Genomic DNA, 24,510 nt, shown 5'->3' with positions numbered 1-24,510 from the left:
CAAACATGGGCCCCAGATGGGCAAGGCATCGGCCCCAGATGGGGCTTGCCAGGTGGATCTCAGTTGGGGCACATGTGGGAGTCTATCTCCCCTCCTCTCACTTAAAATTTCAAAAAGAAAAAGAAAAATATCCCTAGAAGAAACCTGAGTTCTTGACCAATGCCTTCATACACATATGGAAACTGAAGTCCAGAAAGCATGATTATGTTGCTTGAAGTTGCACTTAGGTAACAACGCAAGATAAGTACACCAATGCAAAAGTAGCTCACACAACTGCTTCACACCATTCCTATTGTACTTCATTTGTTTTAAGTGTCTTGTATATGAATATGAGGATCCAGCTTGCAACTGATGACATGTCAGTTTATTTGGCAGCTTTTTTTCATAGTGGACATTTAAAAGTGCTGCATCTTCTAACTGACAGCATCTTAAATAGGATGAACTACATATTTAAGGAGATGTTAACGTCCTTTCTCTTTGAAGTCCTCTGGTGCTATTTGTGAATTTTAAAGGAAATAAGAGTATGTACAACATATTAGTCTTCAAGGCAATTCTGGTATGATGTATCCCACTGGATGCTCACAATCACCCTTTGGAGGTGGCAGGGTAGGCACAAAGTGGACAGGCTCTCTCCACCTTGGAGCAGGCACAGACTCCTCTTTGCCTTCCTGATCCAGATCACACATCCTTTCTGTATGCCACCTCATAAGAAACAGGCTCAGAGTCCAGGCTTTCTCTGGTGGGAAAAAGTTTTCATCTTAGACGGGAGAAATCATTTTGAATTCTTTCTCCTAAGGCTAGGAGCTTCCTGACCTGGGCCAAGGAGGACTCCTGCTTTTAACTTTGATTTCAGATAGAACCAGTTCAAATTCATGCTGATAATGCAGTGACCAATCTGGCAGGTGTGGCTCAAGAAGGTCACTCACCTATCACTCACCGCTCTGGGCCCTGGTGGCAGAGTCAATTCCCTGGACTCGTCCCCTTCCTGGTCAGGCACTGTCTCAACTCTGACGCCACCTGGTCCTCTGGCCAACGTGGCCAGTGGCCTCGCCCACTCATTTTGACTTTGCGCCATAATCTCCGCCCTCTGCTTTAGAGCCCCGCCCCACAGCTTGGCGCAGGCCCCGCCCCTTCCCATCTGAGGGGCAGCAGGAGGGGTCCGGAGCAAGATGGCGGTGAACCAGAACCACACTGAAAACCGCCGAGGGGTTGTCATTCCTTACGGCGAAAGGTGCCTGAAGGGAAGCCCGGGATGCTGCCAGAGGAGGGAGGAGACCGACTGGGTAGAGCTGGAGGCTTGCAACTCTCAGCAAATCAAAGGCTTTCCCGCCTTTTCCGGCGCTTCACGCTTAGCTCCGCCTCCGACGTTAGTGCGTGTGCGCCGCCTCACGGGTGTTACTGGATGTGGAGGTGGCGCGGAAGGCAGCGTTTGGCCTTGCACGTGGGGCGGGTGGGGAGACGGAAGAGGCATGTGTGTGGATCGTTCTAGAAAGATCCCGAACTGTCAGAGGCCTCTCTTACTCTTGAGAACTTCCCAAAGCTCCCTTTCTGCTTGGCCCCAGCCAAGGGGGAGAAGCCTGACCTTTATGGAAAAGATCGGGACCGAAAGAAGAGCCGCCTGAGAAGGACGGCGCTCACTAGGCCTCGCATGGCGCTTTGCGCGATGCCGGCAGTGTCGCTGCTCGCCCCTCTGGCCGCCAGCAGGCTTAATCCGGAGGGAGTGGGTTTGCATCTCCTCAATTTTCAAGCCTCGACTCCCCTCATTAACTCCCCTGTCCCCAGCTTCTCAGAGTCCTTATCTCACCGCCAAACTCCTCTCTGCTCCGATTACCCCTCCCCCCCCGTTTTCCTTTGCGGTCGCCTAGCAGTGTGGCCCCGATTCCCGGTGCTGCGCTCAGGTGAGACTGAGGCTGTCTCTAGGAAAGTGTATGTCGGGAAGATCATCAAGACGGCTCCAACTGCTGGTGTCCACATCTTTTCTGGATGCTTCCTTCCCCCAACTATTTCCTTGACAGATAGATATACGGGGCTAGCCACGGCTGTGTCTCCTCCCTTGCTCCTGAAGGACCTCCGCTGCTTTCTTCATTTTTGTAGTAAAAGATAATTGCTCGCTCTTTGACCACGACGCCTTCGTGTACGCTGGCCCAGAGCACTTTGTCCTGTGTGCCTGTGACCCTGCCATGAAGCACTTCTCATCTGGCGTTTGGATGACTTCTCACTCAGGCTACCTACCAGTGTTTCTCTGCTTTTCTGTTTGTGCGTTGGAGGCAGGGGACAAGGTTTTTTTTTTGTTGTTGTTGTTGTGTTTTTTTTTAATAACAAACGAATTTTATGGTCCTTCAAATTGGGGTCCAATCTATGCTCTTGATTTTTTTTTTTTTTTTTTTTTTTTTTTTTTTTTTACAGAGACAGAGTCAGAGGGATAGATAGGGACAGACAGGAACAGAGAGAGATGAGAAGCATCAATCATCAGTTTTTCGTTGTGACACCTTAGTTGTTCATTGATTGCTTTCTCATATGTGCCTTGACTGTGGGGCTGCAGCAGACTGAGTGACCCCTTGCTGGAGCCAGTGACCTTGGGTCCAAGCTGGTGAGCATTGCTCAAACCAGATGAGCCCAGGCTCAAGCTGGAGACCTTGGGGTCTGGAACCTGGGTCCTCCGCATCCCAGTCCGACACTCTATCCACTGTGCCACCACCTAGTCAGGCCATGCTCTTGAATTCTTAATCATAGCCAAACCCTGTTTTAAGAGGTTTTTTAAAAGTTATTTTTATTCATTTTAGAGGAGACAGAGAGAGAGAGAAAGAGAGAGAATGGGGGGGGGGGCAGGAAGCATCAACTCCCATATGTGCCTTGACCGGGAAAGCCCAGGTTGTTGAACGGGCTAACTCAGCATTCCAGGTCGAGGCTTGATCCACTGTGCCACCACAGGTCAGGCCCCTGTTTTAAGAGTTTTATACTTAAAACGGCTCTGTACACAATAAGGATTAGTAGTACCCTCATTTCACAGGCGAGAAACTGAAGCAAAGAAACATCATTTGCCCCACATTACAGGGTCAGTGCCTAGTGCATGAGCTGTCATTGGGTTTCACCATAGGCATTGCGAGTTAACGCCCCTATTCCCGCTGTCCCTCACAAAGCTGCTCTGCTTTCTCCGTATCAAAGAAGGCCCTGTGGGGGCTGTGGCTTCCGGGATAGAAACTATGTACTTTAAAGAAATACCTTGAGAGGGAGAAGGTTGGTTATATTTTTACTTCTGCCTATTCACAGTGCACAATTGAGAACTTCATCAGATTGGCTGTTTGGTGGAGGTGTTTTTCCTGTCCCAGCTGAGAAATCACAAATGTAATAGCCAGACTCTACTTGTAAAAAGGGAAGATATTGAGGGGTTTTTTTTTAATTAAAAAAAACACACATATTCTAATACTTGTGCAGTTAAAACCATACTATTTACTGTAGAAAAATAAGAAAAAACTTAAATTACCCCGGGTTCCAACATCCAGTGCTGTTTACATTTTGTTATATATCCTTTTGTACTTTCCTCTATGGAAAAAATACAACCCCCCCCCCCCCACTGCTTTGTAACTTGTTTTCTCATTTACCAAATATATTGAGAGTGCTTTCTAATATCTATATATATGTTATTATTTTCAATGACTGATATAAATTTTTGCTCAAGCCCCTATCTAAGGTATTCTAGTTTTAATTTATCATTACCTAAATATTACTTTAAAGGACATTTCTGAAAACTTCCCTTTGCACACCTGTCAAAATGTTTCTTTGGAATATGTTCCTGAAAATGGAATTGTGGGATCAGAGGATATAGACTTAAAAAAATTCTATGCTTTTAAAATTATCAATATTATTAAAGATTTTATTTATTGATTTTTACAGAGAGAAGAGAAAGGGAACAGAAATGAGAAGTATCAACTCATAGTTGCTTCACTTTAGTTGTTCATTGATTGATTCCTTGTCATAAGTGCCTTGACCCAGCAAGCCCAGGGTTTCAGACTGGCAACCTCAGCATTCCAGGTAAACACTCTATCCACTGCACCACCACAGGCCAGACCGAGGACATAGACTTTTAAAAAAATATTTAAATATTCAAAACCCAGGTTCAAAACCCTGGGCTTGCCTGGTCAAGGCACATATGAAAAGCAACTACTACAAGTTGATGCTTTCTACTCACCCCTTATCTCTCTCTCTCTCTTCTCTCTCTAAAACCAACCAATAAAAAATACCCTTAAAGTTTGTGTTTTTTTTTTTTTTTTTTTTTTTTCCATTTTTCTGAAGCTGGAAACAGGGAGAGACAGCCAGACAGACTCCCGCATGCGCCCGACCGGAATCCACCCGGCACGCCCACCAGGGGCGACGCTCTGCCCACCAGGGGGCGATGCTCTGCCCATCCTGGGCGTCGCCATATTGCGACCAGAGCCACTCCAGCGCCTGAGGCAGAGGCCACAGAGCCATCCCCAGCGCCCGGGCCATCCTTGCTCCAATGGAGCCCCGGCTGCGGGAGGGGAAGAGAGAGACAGAGAGGAAAGCGCGGCGGAGGGGTGGAGAAGCAAATGGGCGCTTCTCCTGTGTGCCCTGGCCGGGAATCGAACCCGGGTCCTCCGCACGCTAGGCCGACGCTCTACCGCTGAGCCAACCGGCCAGGGCCCCCTTAAAGTTTTAAAAAATATTTAAGATACATATTTAAAATATAAAAATTTCTGTCAAAATACATATTTATAGAAATATATTTTTTTGCAAAATCATCCTACAGAATTTTATTAATTTACATTCTTCTCAATACTCTGAGTACCCATTTCACCACACTCCTGCCGACACCTGGTGTTAATCTTTGGTATCTGCTAGTCCAACCTGTGAATAATGGAATCTTGAAACATTTTTTATTGCTAGTGAACTTACTTTTTTCTGTGGTTATTGGCTACATATATGTCCTTGGCAAATTTTCCTAGTTCATAAATTTTCTCCATTTTTACTAAGTTTGAAAACAACAGCAAATTTATCTTTTTTATCATTAAAAAATAAAACGTAAATCTTTAAGGTGTGCAACATGGTTTGATATTACATATACATAGTGAAATGCTCACTACAGTCAAGATATTTCTCATTTAGTTGCCATTTTCTATGTGATGAGTGCACCTGAAATCTATTCTCTTAGTGTATTTCCAGTGTTCAATACAATATTACTAAGTATAGTCATCATGTCTGTATATTAGGTCTCTAAACTTATTTGTCCTACATAACTACAGATTTGTATGTTTTGGCCAACATCTCTCCATTCCCCCAACCCCTGAAGCCCTGGTAATTACTGTTCTACTCTCTGCTGCTATGCATTTGACTATTTTCTTTTTTCTTTTTAGAGTCCACATATAAGTGAGATCATACAGTATTTGTCTTTCTCTTTCTTCGTTCATCTATGTATCTATGTGGTAGCATGTGATGGGATTTCCTTCTTTCTCATGGCTGAATAGTATTCCTTTATACAGTGTGTCTGTAAAGTCATGGTGCACTTTTGACCAGTTACAGGAAAGCAACAAAAGACAATAGAAATGTGAAATCTGCACCAAATAAAAGGAAAACCCTCCCAGTTTCTGTAGGATGATGTGGCAGCATGTGCGTATGCACAGATGATGACATAACACCGTGTGTACGGTGGAGCAGCCCACGGCCATGCCAGTCGAGATGTGGATGGTACAGAGGAAAGTTCAGTGTGTTCTGTGGCTCGCTGAATTAGAATCTGTGACCAAAGTGCAACGTGAATATCGGTGCGTTTATAACGAAGCGCCACCATATAGGAATAACATTACTTGGTGGGATAAGCAGTTGAAGGAAATCAGCAGTTTGGTGGAGAAACCCCGTTCTGGTAGGCCATCAGTCAGTGATGAGTCTGTAGAGCAGGGGTCCCCAAACTTTTTACACAGGGGGCCAGTTCACTGTCCCTCAGACCGTTGGAGGGCCAGACTATAAAAAAAAAACTATGAACAAATCCCTATGCACACTGCACATAACTTATTTTAAAGTAAAAAAACAAAACGGGAACAAATACAATATTTAAAATAAAGAACAAGTAAATTTAAATCAACAAACTGACCAGTATTTCAATGGGAACTATGCTCCTCTCACTGACCACCAATGAAAGAGTTGCCTCTTCTGGAAGTGCGGTGGGGGCCGGATAAATGGCCTCAGGGGGCTGCATGAGGCCCGGGCCCGCGGGCATAGTTTGGGGACCCCTGCTGTAGAGGCTATATGGGATAGCTACCTAAGGAGCCCTAAAAAATCTGTGCGTGAGCCCACATCGAACTGCAGTGAATAGGCATGAAACTGGGAGAGTTTTCCTTTTATTTGGTGCAGATTTCACATTTCTATCGTCTTTTGTTGCTTTCCTGTGACCGGTCAAAAGTGCACCATGACTTTACGGACACACTGTATATATATGTAATATCTATATACATATTTATATATGTAATATATACCATATTTTTCGTTCCATAAGATGCACCTGACCATAAGACACACCTAGTGTTTTAAGGAGGAAAATAAGAAAAAAAATATTCTGAACCAAATGGTGTGTTGAAATATTTAATAAAATACCGTATTTTTCACTCCATAAGATGCACGGACATTTTCCCCTCCACTTTTGGGGGGAAAAAGTGCATCTTATGGAGCAAAAAAGATGGTATACGTATGACATCTTCTTTATCTATTCATTCATTGATAGTTTTGTTTTTTGTTTTTGTATTTTGGCTATTGTAAGTAATGTTGCAATGAACATAGCAATGCAGAAATCTCTTTCATATCCTGTTTTTCATTTCCTTTGAATATATACCCAGAAGTGGGATTGCTGAGTCATATTGTAGTTCTATCTTTTAAAATTTATTTATTGATTTTAGAGAGAGAGGTAGGAGATGAGAGAGAGAGAGAAACATCGATCTGTTTCTGTGTGTGTCCTGATGAGATCAAACCGGCAAATCGGGAGGATACTCCTACCTACCAACTGAGTCATCTGGTCAGAACTGTAGTTTTATTTTTATTATATTTCCTTCCGTACTCCCTTTCTTCCTTCCTTTCTTTCTTCTTCCCTCCCTCTCCCTCCCTTCTTTCCTTCCTTTTTTTTTTTTAAAGATTTTATTTATTGATTTGATGGTGGGGGGGCAGATGAGAAGTAGTTGCTTCACTCTAGCTGTTCATTGGTTGTTTGTTGAATGTGCCTTGACTGGTAAGTCCAGGGTTCCGAACTGGCAACCTCAGCATTACAGGTTGATGCTTCACTCACTGCGCCACCACAGGTCAGGCCATTAGTTGATTTTCATGTGTTGACGCAGCCTTGCATTCCAGGAAGAAATCCCACTTGGTTGTGGTATAGAATCCTTTTGGTGTGCCGTTATAGTCGGTTGACTAGTATTTTGTTGAGGATTTTTGCATCAGGATTTTTTAGGGATATTGACCTATGACTTTTTCTTGATTAAACATCTTCCTAGTTGCTGTAAGCTTTTGATTTAAGAGTTCTGGACTGACTTTTAGAGTTCTCTATTCCTCTATTTTTGCTGACATCCTATATTTTCATAGTCATTAAAAAAGACTTTTTAAAGCCCACTCACCTGCTCTAGTTGCAGTTCTTATTTTCTCACATCAGTACTATTTTAGGAACTCTTAAACTAGTTGCTGGATATACCACCACCTCCTTGATCATGTGACTACCCTGTGGAGACAGCCTTTGCCTATCAAATGATATCTCCAAGTTCTACTTCCAGCATGGCTTTCCAGCTTCATCTCACTACTCCTTCTAATCTTACTTCTACATGGTTTTGATAAATCCACATAAGTGAGCTGTTCCCAAGTATATAGTTTGCTTTCTATGGCATACCTCTACTAATGCTACTCCTGCGCCTCCATTCATGCTTTTTTGGCTCCCATCAGGATTGTCCCCTATCTTCACCTCTGTCTACTGAAACAGTATTCACCCCTTAAGAAGCAGCTCATTATTTCAACCTTTCTATAAAGTCATTTCTTTTTTTTCCTTAAAGTGAGAAGCAGGGAGGCAGAGAGACAGACTCCCACATGCACCCCAATTGGGATCTACCTGGCAAGCCCCCTACCTGGCAATGCTCTGTCCATCTGGGGCTGTTGCTCCATTGCTAGGCAACTGAACTATTTTAGTGCCTGAGGCGAAGCCATAGAGTTATCCTCAGAACCTGGGGCCAACTTGCTCCAACCGAGCCATGGCTGCAGGAGGAAAAGAGAGGGAGAGAGAGAGAGAGAGAGAAGAAAGAAAGGATAAGGGGAGAGATAGAGAAGCAGATGATCACTTCTCCTGTGTGCCCTGCCTAGGAATTGAACCTGGGACATCCATACACTGGGCTGGCGCTCTACTGCTGAGCCAACCGGCCAGGGCCTATAAAGTCATTCCTAATTACTTCTACCGAAACTAATCTCTCATTCCACTTAGTTGCCATTTATTGTATGTCATATATTGCTTGTGTTATTACTGTGTTCATGTTTTCATTTTCTCATTCTTTCAAAAATATTTAGTTGCACCCACCTGTACTAAGATGATAGTGGCAAAGAAGGCAGACATCGTCTCTAATATCATTAGGAAAGACATTGAACAAATCAACACATGTAGTAGTAACTAAGAAAGAAAAAAAGCCTAGTAAGATTCTATGAGTGAGAATAGAATGAATCCAAGTTTTTTCCAGTTAAGAGTGAAGGAATAACATGGAAGGCAGAAGGAGCAACATGTCAGAGCATTCTTGAGCACTCTCCATGCCTTACCTTTGAATTTTCCATTAGCACAGTGCCTGAAAGTTACTACACAAGAAGTATAAGGATTAATAAACAGTAAGAATACAAGTTGCTTTGATAAGATAAAGAATCCAAAGAAAAAGAGGGAGAAGAATAAGTATGAATTATCAGATAATAAAATCATTTAAATTTCATTTATGTTAATAAAGATGGAAGTAGTAGCAGCAACTACAATTTATTTAGTGTTTGCTGCAGACTAGGAACTGGGCTAAGGGCTTTATGTTTGTCACTCTTCTAAATTGTGTGCTGTCACCCTTTCTGTTCGGCAGTGTCTTGAAGCAGTGTCCTGACGTGGACCTCTCTTTCCTGCAGCAGCCAGAGGGATCCAATCTCTTTAGCGGCACAAAGAGGGGAATGTTGTTTCTCACTTCATACCGGGTAATTTCTATTTCTACTCCTACTTTGATCTGATTAACTCTACATTTGTTTTCCTTAAAACAGAGAGAGGTTAACCATTGAGTTTCAAAGTGTTTTAAAACATGTGCACTTTGAGATTTTCCATGTTGAAGAACAGTGGAAGAAAATGGGTGATACTTCTCAGTTAGGCCAGGATGTCAAAGCAACCTTGACCTTAGAATTGCTTTTATATGTCTCCATTCATGGATAAATTGCATTCCTTTTCCAAAGATTCTTTCTTCTCTTAGGTGATCTTTGTGACTTCCCACTCAATCAGTGATCCCATGCTTTCTTTTATGATGCCATTTGATCTGATGAGGAACTGCACTGTTGAACAACCAGTCTTTGCCCCCAACTACATTAAAGGAACCATTCAGGCAGATCCAGATGGTAAGTGTTTACACTCAGAAGTGGTGTTTTTTTTTTTTTTTTTTTAATCTTAAAAGCTTCCAGAAGGTTTAAGATTCAAGCTTGGCTTATGTTGGAATTCAAATGAAAGAAAGCTGCCCTGCTTCTTTGGGTAATGCTTCTCGCAGTGTTTGTGGCAGTCCTTCAGTTACCAGCTATGCCAGCCTGCCTCTTACTTGGTGCCATTTCTTCCCCCAGGTGGCTGGGAAGGACAGGCTACTTTTAAATTAGCCTTCAGAAGAGGAGGTGCCATCGTGTTTTTCGAGTTGATGATGAAAGCTGCCTCTGCCGGTGAGCAATAATGCTGAAGCTAGCTATAAGCACTTCGGGATGTTTAGGCTTGTGGGATTGAAGTAGGACTGTTACCCAGTCAGAAATCTCTGGCCTCTGTGATTGGACACTCGGTAGTTGCCCATGTATTCAGCAGGCATGTCCTAAGCCTGCCTACTATGTGCCGAGTACAATAATACGTGCTGAGAACACAAAGATTATTCAGTCCCTCTCTGTCTGGAATGAGTTTGCAATTTAGTGGGGGCTTATAATCAGACACCTGAATTGTACTTGACAGTCTTTAGTCCATCTAAATCAGGGGTCCCCAAACTTTTTACACAGGGGGCCAGTTCACTGTCCCTCAGACCGTTGGAGGGCTGGACTATAAAAAAAAAACTATGAATAAATCCCTATGCACACTGCACATATCTTATTTTAAAGTAAAAAAAACAAACAAAAAAAAAAAAGGGAACAAATACAATATTTAAAATAAAGACCAAGTAAATTTAAATCAACAAATTGACCAGTATTTCAATAGGAACTAGGCTCCTCTTAATGATCACCAATGAAAGAGGTGCCCCTTCTGGAAGTACGGCGGGGCCACATGTGGCCCGCGGGCCATAGTTTGGGGACCCCTGATCTAAATGTTGGTCTCAGATATCACTGACTAATCTCTTTTTCATGTCTGGGAGCCCCAGCTGCCTTAGCTCCTGTTCCCATGACATGCCTTTTTTGTCATCTCTTTTCTCTGGCTTTGCCTTTGTGTCTCTTAGGCTTAGTCCCCATCTTCAATGAGAGGAAGGAAGAGATACTGTCAAGCCTTATAGCACTCCTCAACTGGATATACCAGAGAACTCTTTCAAACTTTGAATACAAATAATTTTTTTATGGTTTATTTTTCAGTCCAGCTTCACTCCATGCTCTTTACTCTCTCACCTTTTGTGCTCCAACCAACTGGATTTCTTTGTGCCTTGTTCTCTTATTGCTGAGCCTTTGTGATGTTTGTTATATCTGGGAATCTCTTTCTCTTTCTCCCTTGCCTTCCATTCCCAACCTCAGTCTAGCTGAGATGAACACAGTCTAGTGGAGACAGACATATGTGTTCCTGTCTTTTGGTTTGTGCTGTCACAGAGTCATGGACAAAGTGCTGGGACACCCAGAAGGATGGAGTGAAATTTCCAGCTTAGAAGATTGGCTGGATCATGATGCTATATACCATGGTCAAGAAAATAAAGGACAGCCTGACCAGGAGGTGGCGTAGTAGATAGAATATTGAACTGGGATGCGGAGGACCCAGGTTTGAAACCCCGAGGTCACCAGCTTGAACACAGGCTCATCTGGTTTGAGCAAGGCTCACCAGCTTGAGCCCCAGGTTGCTGGCTTGAGCAAGGGGTCACTCAGTCTGCCGTAGCCCCCCAGTCAAGGCACATGTGGGAAAGCAATCAATGAACAACTAAGGTGCCGCAATGAAGAATTGATGCTTTTCATTTCTCTCCCTTCCTGTCTGTCTGTTCCTATCTGTTCCTCTCTTTGACTCTCTCTCTCTATCTTTGTCACCAAAAAAAAGAAAAGAAAAGAAAATAAGGGACAGTGTAAATTAGAGAGGAAATGCGTTTAATTTTAGATCTAATGATACTACCTACTATTCATTGAATGCTTACCATGAACTGGAGTGTTCTAAGCCCTTTACTTGTGTAAATTTATTTAATTCTCACAAAAACCTTATGATGTAGGTACTGTCATTATCCCCAGCTTATAGCTGGGGAAACTGAGTCAGTGATGCATTACATGATTTCCCAAGGCTACACAGTTAGTAAGCACTGGAGCTGGACTTTGAACCTTAAACCTACTCTTTTTCTCTTATTAAACATTTTATTTTTTTTAAATGTATAGAAAAGTTACAAGAATATTACAATGAGCTCCCATGGACTCTTTATCTAGATTCACCTATTAACATTTCCCACATTTTCTTTATCTTTTTTTTCCCATTGTGTCCCTGGCTGGTTGTCTCAGTAGTAGCGCATTGGCCCAATGTGTGGAAGTCCTGGGTTCGATTCTGGTCAGGGCATACAGGAGAAGCAACAATCTGCTTCTCCACCCCTCCCCATCTCCCTTCTCTCCCCCCAACCCCCTGCAGCCATGGCTCGTTCAAGCAAGTTGTCCCCGGGTGTTGAGAATGCCTCCATTGCCTCACCTCAGGAGCTAAAATAGTTCAGTTGCCGAGTAATGGAACAGCAGCCCCAGATGGGCAGAGCATGGCCCCATAGGGGGCTTGCCGGGTAAATCCCGGTCTGCATGTGGGAGTCTGTCTCTCTGCCTCTCTGCCTCTCACTTAATAAAAAAATAAAACAAAACAAAAATGTATACTGAATACCTATTTTGTGCTAAACACTAGGTGAGACAATTGGGAACACAACAGTGAACAAATCATACATGGTCCCTGCCTTTGTTAAACTTAGTCTAGTGAGAGTGATATATAAAATAAGCAAATATGTAAGTGAATAAAATAATTACTTCTTCTGGGAAGGGTTACAAGTAGGATATTGAAAAGGAGAATTATAGGGGTAAGGAGGACAACTTTAGATTTATAGTGAATTACTTAAAATGATTCTAGTTATTGAATCAGATAAAACTCAAATTATCAATGACTTAGGATAGTAGATATTACTGCTTATATAAAGGCCAGTCAGCACCTGACCTGGGTGGCACAGTGGATAAAGTGTCAACCTGGAATGTTGAGGTCGCCGGTTTGAAACCCTGGGCTTACCTGGTCAAGGCGCATGTGCGAGTTGATGCTTTCTGCTCCTCCCCTCCTTTTCTCTCTCTCTCTCCCAAAATGAATAAATAAAATCTTTAAGAAAAAAATTTTTAAGCTTGACCAGGTGGTGCAGTGGCTAGAGCGTCAGACTGGGACACAGAGGACCAGATTCAGAACTCCGAGGTTGTCAGCTTGAGTGCGGGCTCATCTGACTTGAGTGAGGGCTCACCAGCTTGAGCGAGGGATCACTGGCATGAACATGGGCTCACCAGCTTGAGCATGGGCTCACCAGCTTGAGTGCAGGGTTGCTGACTTGAGCGTGGGATCATAGACATGACCCTATGGTTGCTGACTTGAGCCTAGGGTCACTGGCTTGCACAAGGGGTCACTCACTCTGCTGTAGCCCCCCATCAAGGCACATAAGAGAAAGCAATCAATGAACCACAACAAAGAATTGATGCTTCTCATCTCTCTCCTTTCCTCTCTGTCTGTCCCTATCTGTCCCTTTCTCTGTCTCTCTCTGTCTCTGTCAAAAAAAAAAAAAAAAAAAAAAGCCAATCAGTAGGGCTAAAAGGGGAATCTGTTCCACATAGCCCTTCAGGGACCCAGGGTAATAGAATCTCTGCCATCCCTGATACCTGAATTCCATGGCCTGTTGGATAGGTTGGATAGGTTGGATAGTCAGCAGAGTGGGAAGAGAGGAGATCTTACCTGGGCAGTTTTCACATACCAAGCCTGGAGGTGGTGTACGTTACTTCTCTTTGTATGCCATATGACCAGAAATTAGTGTGGTAGACTGATAGTGACTCCTGAAGATATATTCATGTCCTAATTCTCAGAACCTGTGAATGTTAACCTTATTTGTAAAAAGAAGTCTTTGCAGATGTAATTAATTTAAGGATCTTGAGATGAGATTACCTTTGATTAGCTAGGTGGGCCCCAAATGCCATCACAAGTGTCCTCAAAAGAGATGCAGAGGAAGACAAACAGAAGGGCTTTCTACTGTACTACACAGCAATTAAATTGGTCTTCAATGGATGTATCTTGCCAACTTGATAGAATTTCTCACTTGGAAACTCTTTCTGAATACCTATCATGATTGGTGTTATACAAGATCTGAATAAGCACAGGCCAGTAAGCCAGTCTCTGCCCTCAAGAAGCGGTAGGGTTCAGGACAACATGGTGTATATTTTTTATCTTGTATCCTGGCAACATTGTTGGATACTCAAGTAAAGTGATAGTTAATATTTTGTTCATTATTTGGTTGATAGCTGCTATGCATCTGACTTTAAAAGAATTAGAGTTCCTATTTTGCCAAATTTGTCTTCTCAGCTGCCCATGGAATTCCACTTGGAAGTATAAATGACTGGTTCGGTGCTCCAGGAATGTTTATCATTACTGGGCAGGGGAGCATGGTGTGCAGCCAAAGGATGCCTTGTGCAGGTAAGGAATGGCAAGGAGGTTCTTACTGGGAGGTAGAAAAGTACCCCCCCGGGTCCCAAAGACCCATTCACTTCTAACTTGCCTTCAGCCTCAGACGTTTGGAGCTTGGAAAGTAGTTGAATCCATGACTTCATTTCCAGACTGAAACCAATGGCAAATTAACAAGTTTCGGGTTTATTTTTAATTGCAATATACAAATACGAAACATAGTTGGGCAACTCCCATTGGTGGAAACAGTCACCTCCTGCTTCCAGCCTGAACAGAAAATGCGCTTTTACTCACTTCACCCTTCCCTTTTCACACAAGCATAGCCATCAAGCTTGAACCATGCCCTTCAACCTCACTAATGACTCCAGCCCTGAGCTTTATGCCTTGTGCCCTTTTTTTTCTTTTTCTTTTTAAAAAAATTTATTTATTGATTATATAGAGAGAAGAAGTAAGAGAGAGAGACAGAATCATCAATCTGTTCCTATATGTGCCCTGACCAGGGATCAAACCTGTAACTTTTGTGTTTCCAGATGATTCTCTAGTCTAACCAGCCAAGCTATCTGGCCATATTCCCTGTGCCTTTTTAACAGTTGTGCCTGTCCACAGCTGCTGAGTCATGTTTCTGGGAGGTGATAGAGTATTGATTTTCAAATGTTGTCCAATGCCTATTTGTAGGCCACAAAGGGTCTTCTAATAGGCTTCCAACTGACCCCAAAATATGGGCCCTTTTCTTGGGTTCTTCTTGGAGCATGACTGATGTCCATTGGCTTTTAGTTTTGTATACAACTGAAGGATACTTATTTGTAACCTTAATACTTACCTCAATGCCTGTGCTTATTATATTCTCTTTTTTTTTTTTTTAAGTGAGAGGAGGGGAGATAGTGAGACAGACTCCTGCAAGCACCCTGACCAGATGGGGATCCCCCTGGCAACTGTTGCTTGGGGCAATGCTTGAATCAACTGAGCTATTTTTTTTTTTTTTTTGTATTTTTCTGAAGTTGGGAACTAGGAGGCAGTCAGACAGATTCCCCATGTGTCCGACCAGGATCCACCTGGAATGCCCACAAGGGGGCAATTCTCCGCCCATCTGGGGCGTTGCTCTGCTGCAACCAGAGCCACTCTAGCGCCTGAGGCAGAGGCCACAGAGCCATCCTCAGCGCCCGGGGCCATCTTTGCTGCAATGGAGCCTTGGCTGCAGGAGGGGAGGAGAAACAGAGAGGAAGGAGAGGGGGAAGGGTGGAGAAGCAGATGGGCGCTTTTCCTGTGTGCCCTGGCCGGGAATCGAACCTGGGACTCCTGCACACCAGGCCGACGCTCTACCCCTGAGCCAACCGGCCAGGGCCAACTGAGCTATTTTTAGCACCTGAGGCTGACATGCTTGTACCAACCAAGTTATCCTCAGCACCTGGGGCCACTACTCAAACTACTGGCTGCAAGGGGAGAAGAGAGAGACAAAGGGAAGAGGAAGGGAGAGAGAAGCACATGGTCACTTCTCTTGAGTGCCCTGACTGGGAATCAAACCTGGGATGTCTATACGCTGGGCTGACACTCTATCCACTGAGCCAATCAGCTAGGGCCAGGGGTATTACACTTTAATACTCAAAATCTAAAAGTACGTGTTGCTGATGTTTTATAAAATTTTTTTTTATTGAGTTGAAATTCACATAACATAAAACCATTTACAAATGTACCATTCAGGCCTGACTAGTGGTGCAGCTGAAGTCCCAGGGTTGCTGGCTTGAGTTTGGGGTTGCCAGCTTCAGCATGGGATCATCGACATGATCCCATGGTCACTGGCTTGAAGCCCAAGGTCACTGGCTTGAGTAAGGGGTCACTGGCTCGGCTGGAGGGCCCCCACCCACTTTGTCAAGGCAGGTATGAGAAGTAATCAATGAACAACTGAAGTGCTGCAACCACAAGCTGATTCTTACCATCTCTCTCCCTTTCTGTTTGTCTCTCTCTCTCATTAAAAAACACACACAATTCAGTGGTATTTAGTATATTCATAATGTGGTACATCAGCTCTCTCTAGTTTCAATTTTTTTTTACATCATCCCATGAAACACCCCATAATTCCTCACTAAGTAATAATTTCCTATTTTCCCCTCCCAGCATCTCTTGGTATACTCTGTTATTTGTCTCTATGGATTTGCTTATTCCAAATATATCACATAAAAGGAATCATACAGCATGTGATCTTTTGTGCTTGGCTTATCTCACTTAGCATAATGTTTTCAAGGTTCATCCAAGTTGTAGCATGTATCAGTACTGTATTTTTTTTGAGGCTGAATAATATTTCACTGTATGTGTGTACCACAATCTGTTCATCCATTTATCCATTAATGGACATTTCACTTGTTTCCATCTTTTCGTTATTATGAATAGTAGCTGCTATAAACATGTGTATATAGGTTTCTGTGTGGACATATATTTTCATTTCTCTTGGGTATTTTCATAGAATTGAAATTACTGGGCCACTGGCCGGTTGGCTCAGCGGTAGAGCGTCGGCCTAGCGTGCGGAGGACCCGGGTTCGATTCCCGGCCAGGGCACACAGGAGAAGCGCCCATTTGCTTCTCCACCCCTCCGCCGCGCTTTCCTCTCTGTCTCTCTCTTCCCCTCCCGCAGCCGGGGCTCCATTGGAGCAAGGATGGCCCGGGCGCTGGGGATGGCTCTGTGGCCTCTGCCCCAGGCGCTAGAGTGGCTCTGGTCGCAACATGGCGACGCCCAGGATGGGCAGATTATCGCCCCCTGGTGGGCAGAGCGTCGCCCCTGGTGGGCGTGCCGGGTGGATCCCGGTCGGGCGCATGCGGGAGTCTGTCTGACTGTCTCTCCCCATTTCCAGCTTCAGAAAAAATGAAAAAAAAAAAAAAGAAAAGAAAAAAAAAAAAAAGAAATTACTGGGCTAGTCTGACCTGTGGTGACGCAGTGGATAGAATGTCGACTTGGAACACTGAGTCAACAGTTTGAAACCACAGGCTTGCCTGGTCAAAGCACATGAGAGAAGCAACTACTCCAAGTTGATGCTTCCCGCTCCTCCCCTGCTTTTCTGTGTGTGTGTGTGTCTCAAATCAATAAATAAAATTTAAAAAAGAAAATAAATTACTGAGCTAGCCCTGGTCAGATAGCTTGGTTGGTTAGAGCATCATACCAATATGCAAAGGTTATTGGTTTGACCCCTGGTCAGAGTGCATGGAAACAGATTGATGTTTCTGTTTGTCTTCTTCCCCTTTCCTTTCTCTCTGAAATCAATAAATTAAAAAAAATTACTGGGATATATAGTAATTCAGTGTTTAACTTTTTGAGAAACCACCACACTGTTTTCCACAGCAACTGTATCAGTTTGTATTCCCACCTGCATTCTCCATATCCTTGCCAACACTTGTTATTTGCCTTTTTGTTCTGTTTTGTTTTTTTTTGTTTTTTTTTTTTTTTGGTAGCAGAGACAGAGAGAGATATCAGGACAGACAGAGAGGGAGAGAGATGAGAAGCATCAATTCTTCATTGCATCATCTTCATTGTTCATTGATTGCTTTCTTATATGTACCTTGACCCGGGGGCCACAGCAGAGCGAGTGACACTTTGCTTATGCCAGCAAACTTGGGCTCAAGCCAGTGACCTTGGGCTTTAAGCCAGCAACCTCTGGGCTCAAGCCAGCGACCATGAGGTCATGTCTATGATCCCACGCTTGATCCCGTGGCCCCACGCTCAAGTTGGTGAGCCTGCACTCAAGGTGGATGAGCCCACGCTCAAGCTGGTGACCTTGGGGTTTCAAACCTGGTTCCTCTGCATCCCAGTTCAAGTCTATTCATTCTGCCACTGCCTAGTCAGGCTGCCGTTTTGTTTTTGTTGTTGCTTATATTAAAGCCACCTAGTGAATGTAAGGTGGTATCTCATTGTGGTTTTAATTTTCATTTTTTTAATGACCAATGATGTTGAACATCTTTTCATGTGCTTGTTGGCCATTTATATATATTCTTTGGAGATACATCTATCCAAGTCCTTTTTTCATTTTTTATTCTGGTAGTTTATCTTTTTATTGAATTGTAAGAGTTCTTTATATATTCTGGATATTAATCCCTTATCATATGTGGGATTTGCAAATATGTTTTTTCATTCTTTCACATTCTTGATAATGTCCTTTGATGTACAAAAGTTTAAAATTTTTATTTAAACATTTTTATTTTTTAATTTTGATTATTTAAATTTTTTGTCTTATTTAAATTTTATTTAAACTTAATCTATTTTTTCTCTTGTTGCTTGTGCTTTTAATATCAAATTCAGGAATCTGTTGCCAAGTCCAATGTCATGAAGATCTACCCCTACACTTTCAAGAGTTTTTTAATTTTGGTTCTTAAATTTAGGTTATCAATTCATTATGAGTTAATTTTTGTATATGGAGTGAGTGAGGGTCCAGCTTTATTCTTCTGCATGTGGTAATTCCATTGCCCCAGCATCATTTGTTGAGGAGACTATTATTTCCCAATTGAATGGTCTGGCATCATTGTTGAAAATCAATTGGTCATAGGTTTAGGTTTATTTCTGGACTCCCGATTCTATTCCATTGGTATATGTCTTTTTTATACTAGTACCATATTGTTTTGATGACTCTAGCTTTGTAGTAAGTTTTGAAATAGGGAAGTATGAATCTTCCTATTTTGAATATATTTTTCAGTATTGTTTTGACTCTCTATGCGCCCTTGCAGTTCCATATGAATTTGAGAATCAGCTTTTCTATTTCTGTAAAAATGGCCTTTGGAATCTTGATAGAGATTGCATTGAATTTGTAGGTCACTTTGTAGGGAATTGCTATCTTAATATTAAGATTTCCAATCCATGAAAGCAGGAAGTCTTTCCATTTAGGTTTTTAAAATTTCTTTCAGTAATTTTTTATAGTTTTCAGTGGACAAGTCTTTTACCTCCTTGGTTTTATTTATTGGTAGGTATCTTATTCTTTTGGATGCAATTGTAAATGGAATTGTTTTGTTAATTTCCTTTTTGAATTGTTTATTGCTGGAACTATGGGATTTTTTTGTTTGTTTGGTATCCCTCAGAGAGAGGGATAGACAGGGACGGAGAGAGATGAGAAGTATCAATCATTAGTTTTTTGTTGCGCATTGCAACTCCTTAGTTGTTCATTGATTGCTTTCTCATATGTGCCTTGACCGATCGCAGGCCTTCAGCAGACTGAGTAACCCCTTGCCGGAGCCAGTGACCTTGGGTTCAAGCTGGTGGGCTTTTGCTCAAACCAGATGAGCCCGTGCTCAAGCTGGCGACCTCGGGGTCTTGAACCTGGGTCCTCTGCATCCCAGTCTGACGCTCTGGCCACTGCGCCACTGCCTGGTCAGGCTGGAACTATGATTTTTAAGTTAAACTTTTTATCTTGAGATAATTGTAGATTTACGTATAGTTTTAAGAAATAATACAGAGAGATCTCCTATACCTTTTACTTAATTTCTTTCATTGGTAACATCTTGCACAACTATATAGTATGATATCACAAACAGAATATTGACATTGGTACAATGAAATTGCAGAGCACTTTCATCATTATAAGGATCCCTCATTTTTCCTTTCTGGGCTATATCTACCTACTTCCCTGACACCCTCCTCCTCCTTAGTCCATGGCAGCAACTAATAGTTCGTCATTTCTATAATTTTGCCATTTCAAGAATGCCACATAAATTGAATCATACAGTATATTAAGTTTTGGGGATAGATTTTTTTTTTTTTACTCAGCATAAGTCTCTTGAGATTCATCTAGGTTGTTGTGGATATCAAAAAAATTTTTATTGTTTAATATTTCCTGTTAATACATGTATAACAATTTGTTTAACCATTCAAAAATTTAAGGATATTTGGATTGCTTCCAGATCTTGGTTATTATGAATAAAGTTGCTGTAAACTTTTTGTACAGGTTTTTGTATGAACATAAGTGTTTTAAAAACATATTTTATTTATTGATTTCAGAGGGAGAGAGAAAGCAACAGAAACATTCATCTGTTTCTATATGTGCTCTGACTGGGGATTGAACCCATAACCTTTACGTGTTGAGACGGTGCTTTAACCAACCAAGCTATCGGGTCAGGGCATATATAAACATAACTTTTTCTTTCTCACACCTATTAGAATGGCTACTGTCAGAAAAAATAAAACAACAAATGTTGGCACAGATGTGGAGAAATTGAAATACGTGCACTGTTGGTGGGAATGTAAAATGGTACAGCCTCTGTAGGAAACAGTATAGAGGCTTCTTAAAAAATTAAAAATAGAGTTAGCATATGACTCAGCAATCCCACATTTGGGTATAAATCCAAAAGAATTGAAAGCAGGGCCTCAAAGAGATAGGTATTCATACATCCATGTTATAGTAGCATTATTCACCATAACTAAGGAAAGGGTTAGCAAGTGTTCTGTCTGTCCTGAAAGATGACCCAGGCAACTGTAGGCTCCTCACCCCTCCCTTATTCTTGGAATGTTTATTCTGCTTGCCTTCCATTTCAGTTTTTGTACTTTTCAGCCCCAGAATTTATTTTTGGTTTCTTGTTATGTTTTTTTTTTTAAGATTTTATTTATTGATTTGAGAGAGAGAGAGAGAAAGGCGGGGTTGAGGGAGGGAGGAACAGAAAGCATCAATTCGTAGTTGCTTCTCATATGTGCCTTGACCAGGCAAGCCTTGAATTTCAAGCCAGCAAATTCAGTGTTCCAGATCCACACTTCATCCATTGTAGGGTTGTTTTCCTGTTAACTTGAATCCCTCTACAACAGGAAATGAGGAAGCCTTCAACTGGTGGTGGTTGAAGGACCTGCCTTTACCATTATTCTGCCTGATTCTCTTCCTGTGTTAGTTTGCTTCGGCATCATTTTTGCCTTCCTCCTTCTCATTTTCTCCTTATTCACTCTAAAAAATAAGTAACTGATTTTTTTCTTTCTATCCCAGCACACCCAGTTGTTGTCTATGGGTCCCAACCTGTGCGATATGGAGCCCCACCAGGGGTATATGGATCTCTGCCTGCAGAATACAGAGCCCCACCACCTAGATACGAAGCTCTGCCTTTGGGGTACGGAGCCCCCCAACCAGGAAATGGAGTCCTGCCTGCAGGATATGGAGTCCCGCCTGCAGGATATGGAGTCCCGCTTGCAGGATATGGAGCCCCACCAGCTAGAAATGAACTCCCACCTCCGAGATATGAAGCTCCTCCTTCTAGAAATAGAACTGGACCTCACGATTCTGTGGCAGCCCAGCCTCCTGGATGTGAGACTTCACTTCCTTCCACCTCATCTTCTCAGGCCCATATACCACCTCCTCAGAAGTAAACCCTGAAGACTTACCAAGCAAAGTGGCATCCTAAAACAGAAGTCAGGATAAGAAGGAGGACTCAGGTATGTATTTAAAGGCCTTTCTTAAGTAGTTACCCCACCCTTTGGAAGGGCAGTCTTAAGGGAAAAATGAAGCTTTACTTTCATGCCTAGATTTTAGAACAGAGTCAACTCTTGATCAAATGGGCTAAAGGAGAAGTAGACTTGTAGGGCTAATTCCCTAATAATTTGGTTGACGTTGGGTTGCAATTTGTTTTTAACATAACTTGAATGTGACTCTGTGACTGTGGAAAAAGCTTTCTGCCTTTCTTCCCTCCCCATCCAAGAAACATTTATTATAGTCCGTTTTCAAGGCCCTAAGATATGTGTTATAAATATCAAGTTGAACACTTATTTTTCGCAGCATTCTTTATATTAGTGAAAGAATGTAGCAACCTAAATTTCTAATAGTGAGAGAGAATTTTATAAATTATGGTATATCCATTACAGTAGACTATTATACAACCACTGAAAATCATGCCTAGCTATAGGAAAGCCTTTTTTAAGAAGACCAAAACCAATGAAGTAATAAAGGAAAACATAAATAAAATAAGTATAAATCTGACTCTTGAAATTTAAAAGTTCTGTATGACTAAAGTTGAAAGATAGGCAACAGACTAGGAGAAGGTAATTTCCAACATATATATAAACAAACAAATAACTTTTAGTAGAATATATGAACTGCTATAAGTCAACCCAAAAGAAAAATGGACAAAAGATATACATTCACTATTTTTTATTTTTAAGTGAGAGGAGGGGAGATACAGAGACAGACTCCCACATGCGCCCAAACCGGGATCCACCCTGCAACCCCTGTCTGGGGCCAATGCTCTGCCTGTTTGAGGCCATGTTTACAATCTAGGTATTTTTAGCACTGGAGGTGGAGGCTCCATGGAGCTAGCCTCAGCGCCTAGGCTGACGCACCCAAATTAATCGATCCATGGCTGAAGGAAGGAGGGTGGGGGAGAAAAGGGAGAGGGCAAAGCAGAAGCAGATGGTCACTTCTTCTGTGTGCCCTGACCAGGAATTGAACCTGAGACTTCCACATGCTAGGTTGACACTCTACCACTGACCTGACTGGCCAGGGCCAAAGATATAAATTCCCCATTAACTGAGGCAATAGAGTGGCTGGTCAAGAAACATTTGAAAAGATGTTCATTCAACTCAACTAGTGTTAGGGAAGTCAACTTGAAATAGAAACCACTTTATTTTCAAAGATTTAATATTAAAAAGATTGAAAAACTCAAATGTTGGGAAGGATGTGAGGGAATGGTTATTGTTATACACTACTGAAGGGAGATTAAGTTGGTATGCATTTTTAGAAAGAAATTCAGCAGCATCTTTAAAAGTTAAAATGTATCTACTCTTGATTTAGTGGTTTGGCTTCTCAATATGTGTTCCTGAGAAGTACTTGCATGGGTGCACAAGATATACTGGGAAGCTTTCATTAGATTCATTGTTTCTAACAGCACAGAATTAGAAATAACCTATAGCTTTATTAATAGTAAATATTTAAATAAACTATTAAGTGATACATCCACGCTACATGTGCAAATACTTCTAAGTGTTCTTGTTAAATGGAAAAAGAAAGTTTTAGGGAGTATTACTACAGAGATTTTCAATCCCATCAGGCTGTGCCATGAACCAGCCTGGCTAGTAATTACAGGTCCTGAGTGGGAACAGGGGAACAGCATGGAATTAAGAAAATAGTCTTAAAGAGAAAAAGGATGGGCTCAGGACGTTTCTTTACAACTCTTTATAACGCAAGAGATAGCTTGCAAAAAAGCAACCCTCCATCCCCCAACCTGCTTTACTTATAGGGCAAAGTGAGGCCATTAGCAAATCAAAGAGATCATTAAAACAAAGTCACATTTCCAAGGCATCCCAAGAATTCTCCCAAGTGCAGAAAACCCCCACCATACAGAACATCTTAACTTCCCAAAACAAAGGATAAAAAGAAACTTGCCTCAAGTCTTTCCGAGGGACATGGGGGTAGGATGAGTATAAACAATCCAGCACCATAGCCTGACCAGGCAGTGATGCAGTGCATAGAGCATCAGACTGGGATGTGGAGAACCCAGGTTCAAGACCCCCAGGTCGCCAGCTTGAGCAGGGGCTTATCTGGTTTGAGCAAAGCTCACCAGCTTGGACCCAAGGTCGCTGGCAATCAATGAACAACTAAGGTGTCACAACAAAAAACAAATGATTGATGCTTCTCATCTCTCTCTCCTTTCCTGTCTCTCTGTCCCTATCTATCCCTTTCTCTGACTCTGTCTCTATAAAAAAAAAAAAAAAATCCAGCTCCATAGCTAACATAAAGGTGTGGAAAAAATAGCCTTTAGCAACTTCACTAAGCAAGTGAGGTGGGGGGTTGGGGTTGGGCAGACTGTCAGCTTACTGCCAGTTCTCCACACTTCTGTCCCCCAAAAATCTAAACTGCAAAGACCCTGTTAGTTTTCGGTCCCCACAAGACTGAATGCCCCCTTTTACCGGGGTCCAACAGAAGAACTTATATTTGCAATTATTAAGTGATGGAGGCGGGACTTGAACTCAGGCTGGCCCCAGAACCTGAGACCCTAATCTCTGACTGGGGAATCTACTCCCTCACATTTTCTTTTTATTCCACAGTTGCCAGGCAGTCGGAGGAGTTGCCTGTGCGTGTAGTATCCTGATGCTCTCCATGCTTCTGTGAGGTCCTGCTGAGCTCTGAGTCCCTTTTCCTGCTGCAGGCTTGATCTCTGGTAGTCATAGGGCCTTGAAAATCAATGGTGTCAAAGGAGGGCTCAGTTTTCTCAGGAGATCAGATTGCTTCTACCATGTTTCCCTCAAAATAAGACAGTGTCTTATATTAATTTTTGCTCCTAGGCCCTGGCCGGATGGCTCAGCGGTAGAGCGTCGGCCTAGCGTGCGGAGGACCCGGGTTCGATTCCCGGCCAGGGCACACAGGAGAAGCGCCCATTTGCTTCTCCACCCCTCCGCCGCGCTTTCCTCTCTGTCTCTCTCGTCCCCTCCCGCAGCCAAGGCTCCATTGGAGCAAAGATGGCCCCGGCGCTGGGGATGGCTCTGTGGCCTCTGC

At 42.6% G+C, this 24,510-nt stretch overlaps 1 protein-coding gene across 1 annotated transcript; it reads left to right on the top strand.

Annotated features, from left to right (window-relative positions):
• The first annotated feature begins 1,169 nt into the window (after positions 1 to 1,169).
• WBP2NL (WBP2 N-terminal like) lies at positions 1,170 to 24,169 on the top strand. Its single transcript, XM_066252590.1, has 8 exons — positions 1,170 to 1,231; positions 9,084 to 9,192; positions 9,459 to 9,600; positions 9,817 to 9,909; positions 13,979 to 14,089; positions 21,016 to 21,071; positions 21,178 to 21,330; positions 24,164 to 24,169. The coding sequence occupies exons 1-8, from the start codon at positions 1,170 to 1,172 to the stop codon at positions 24,167 to 24,169; spliced, it is 732 nt and encodes a 243-aa protein (XP_066108687.1).
• Positions 24,170 to 24,510: the final 341 nt, after the last annotated feature.

This window comes from Saccopteryx bilineata, chromosome 1 (assembly GCF_036850765.1).
Source record: "Saccopteryx bilineata isolate mSacBil1 chromosome 1, mSacBil1_pri_phased_curated, whole genome shotgun sequence".
Lineage (NCBI taxonomy): Eukaryota > Metazoa > Chordata > Mammalia > Chiroptera > Emballonuridae > Saccopteryx > Saccopteryx bilineata.
Note: the sequence above shows the minus strand (reverse complement) of the source record. Positions and strands in the feature narration are given on the sequence as shown.

What these genes read in the sequence shown, in the direction of transcription:
- WBP2NL (XM_066252590.1), top strand. Translation starts at nt 1,170, where the DNA reads ATGGCGGTGAACCAGAACCACACTGAAAACCGCCGAGGGGTTGTCATT. An exon ending in GTCATTCCTTACGGCGAAAG is followed by an intron (nt 1,232 to 9,083) that starts GTGCCTGAAGGG and finishes TCTGTTCGGCAG; the next exon opens with TGTCTTGAAGCAGTGTCCTG. An exon ending in CCAAAGGATGCCTTGTGCAG is followed by an intron (nt 14,090 to 21,015) that starts GTAAGGAATGGC and finishes TTTCTATCCCAG; the next exon opens with CACACCCAGTTGTTGTCTAT.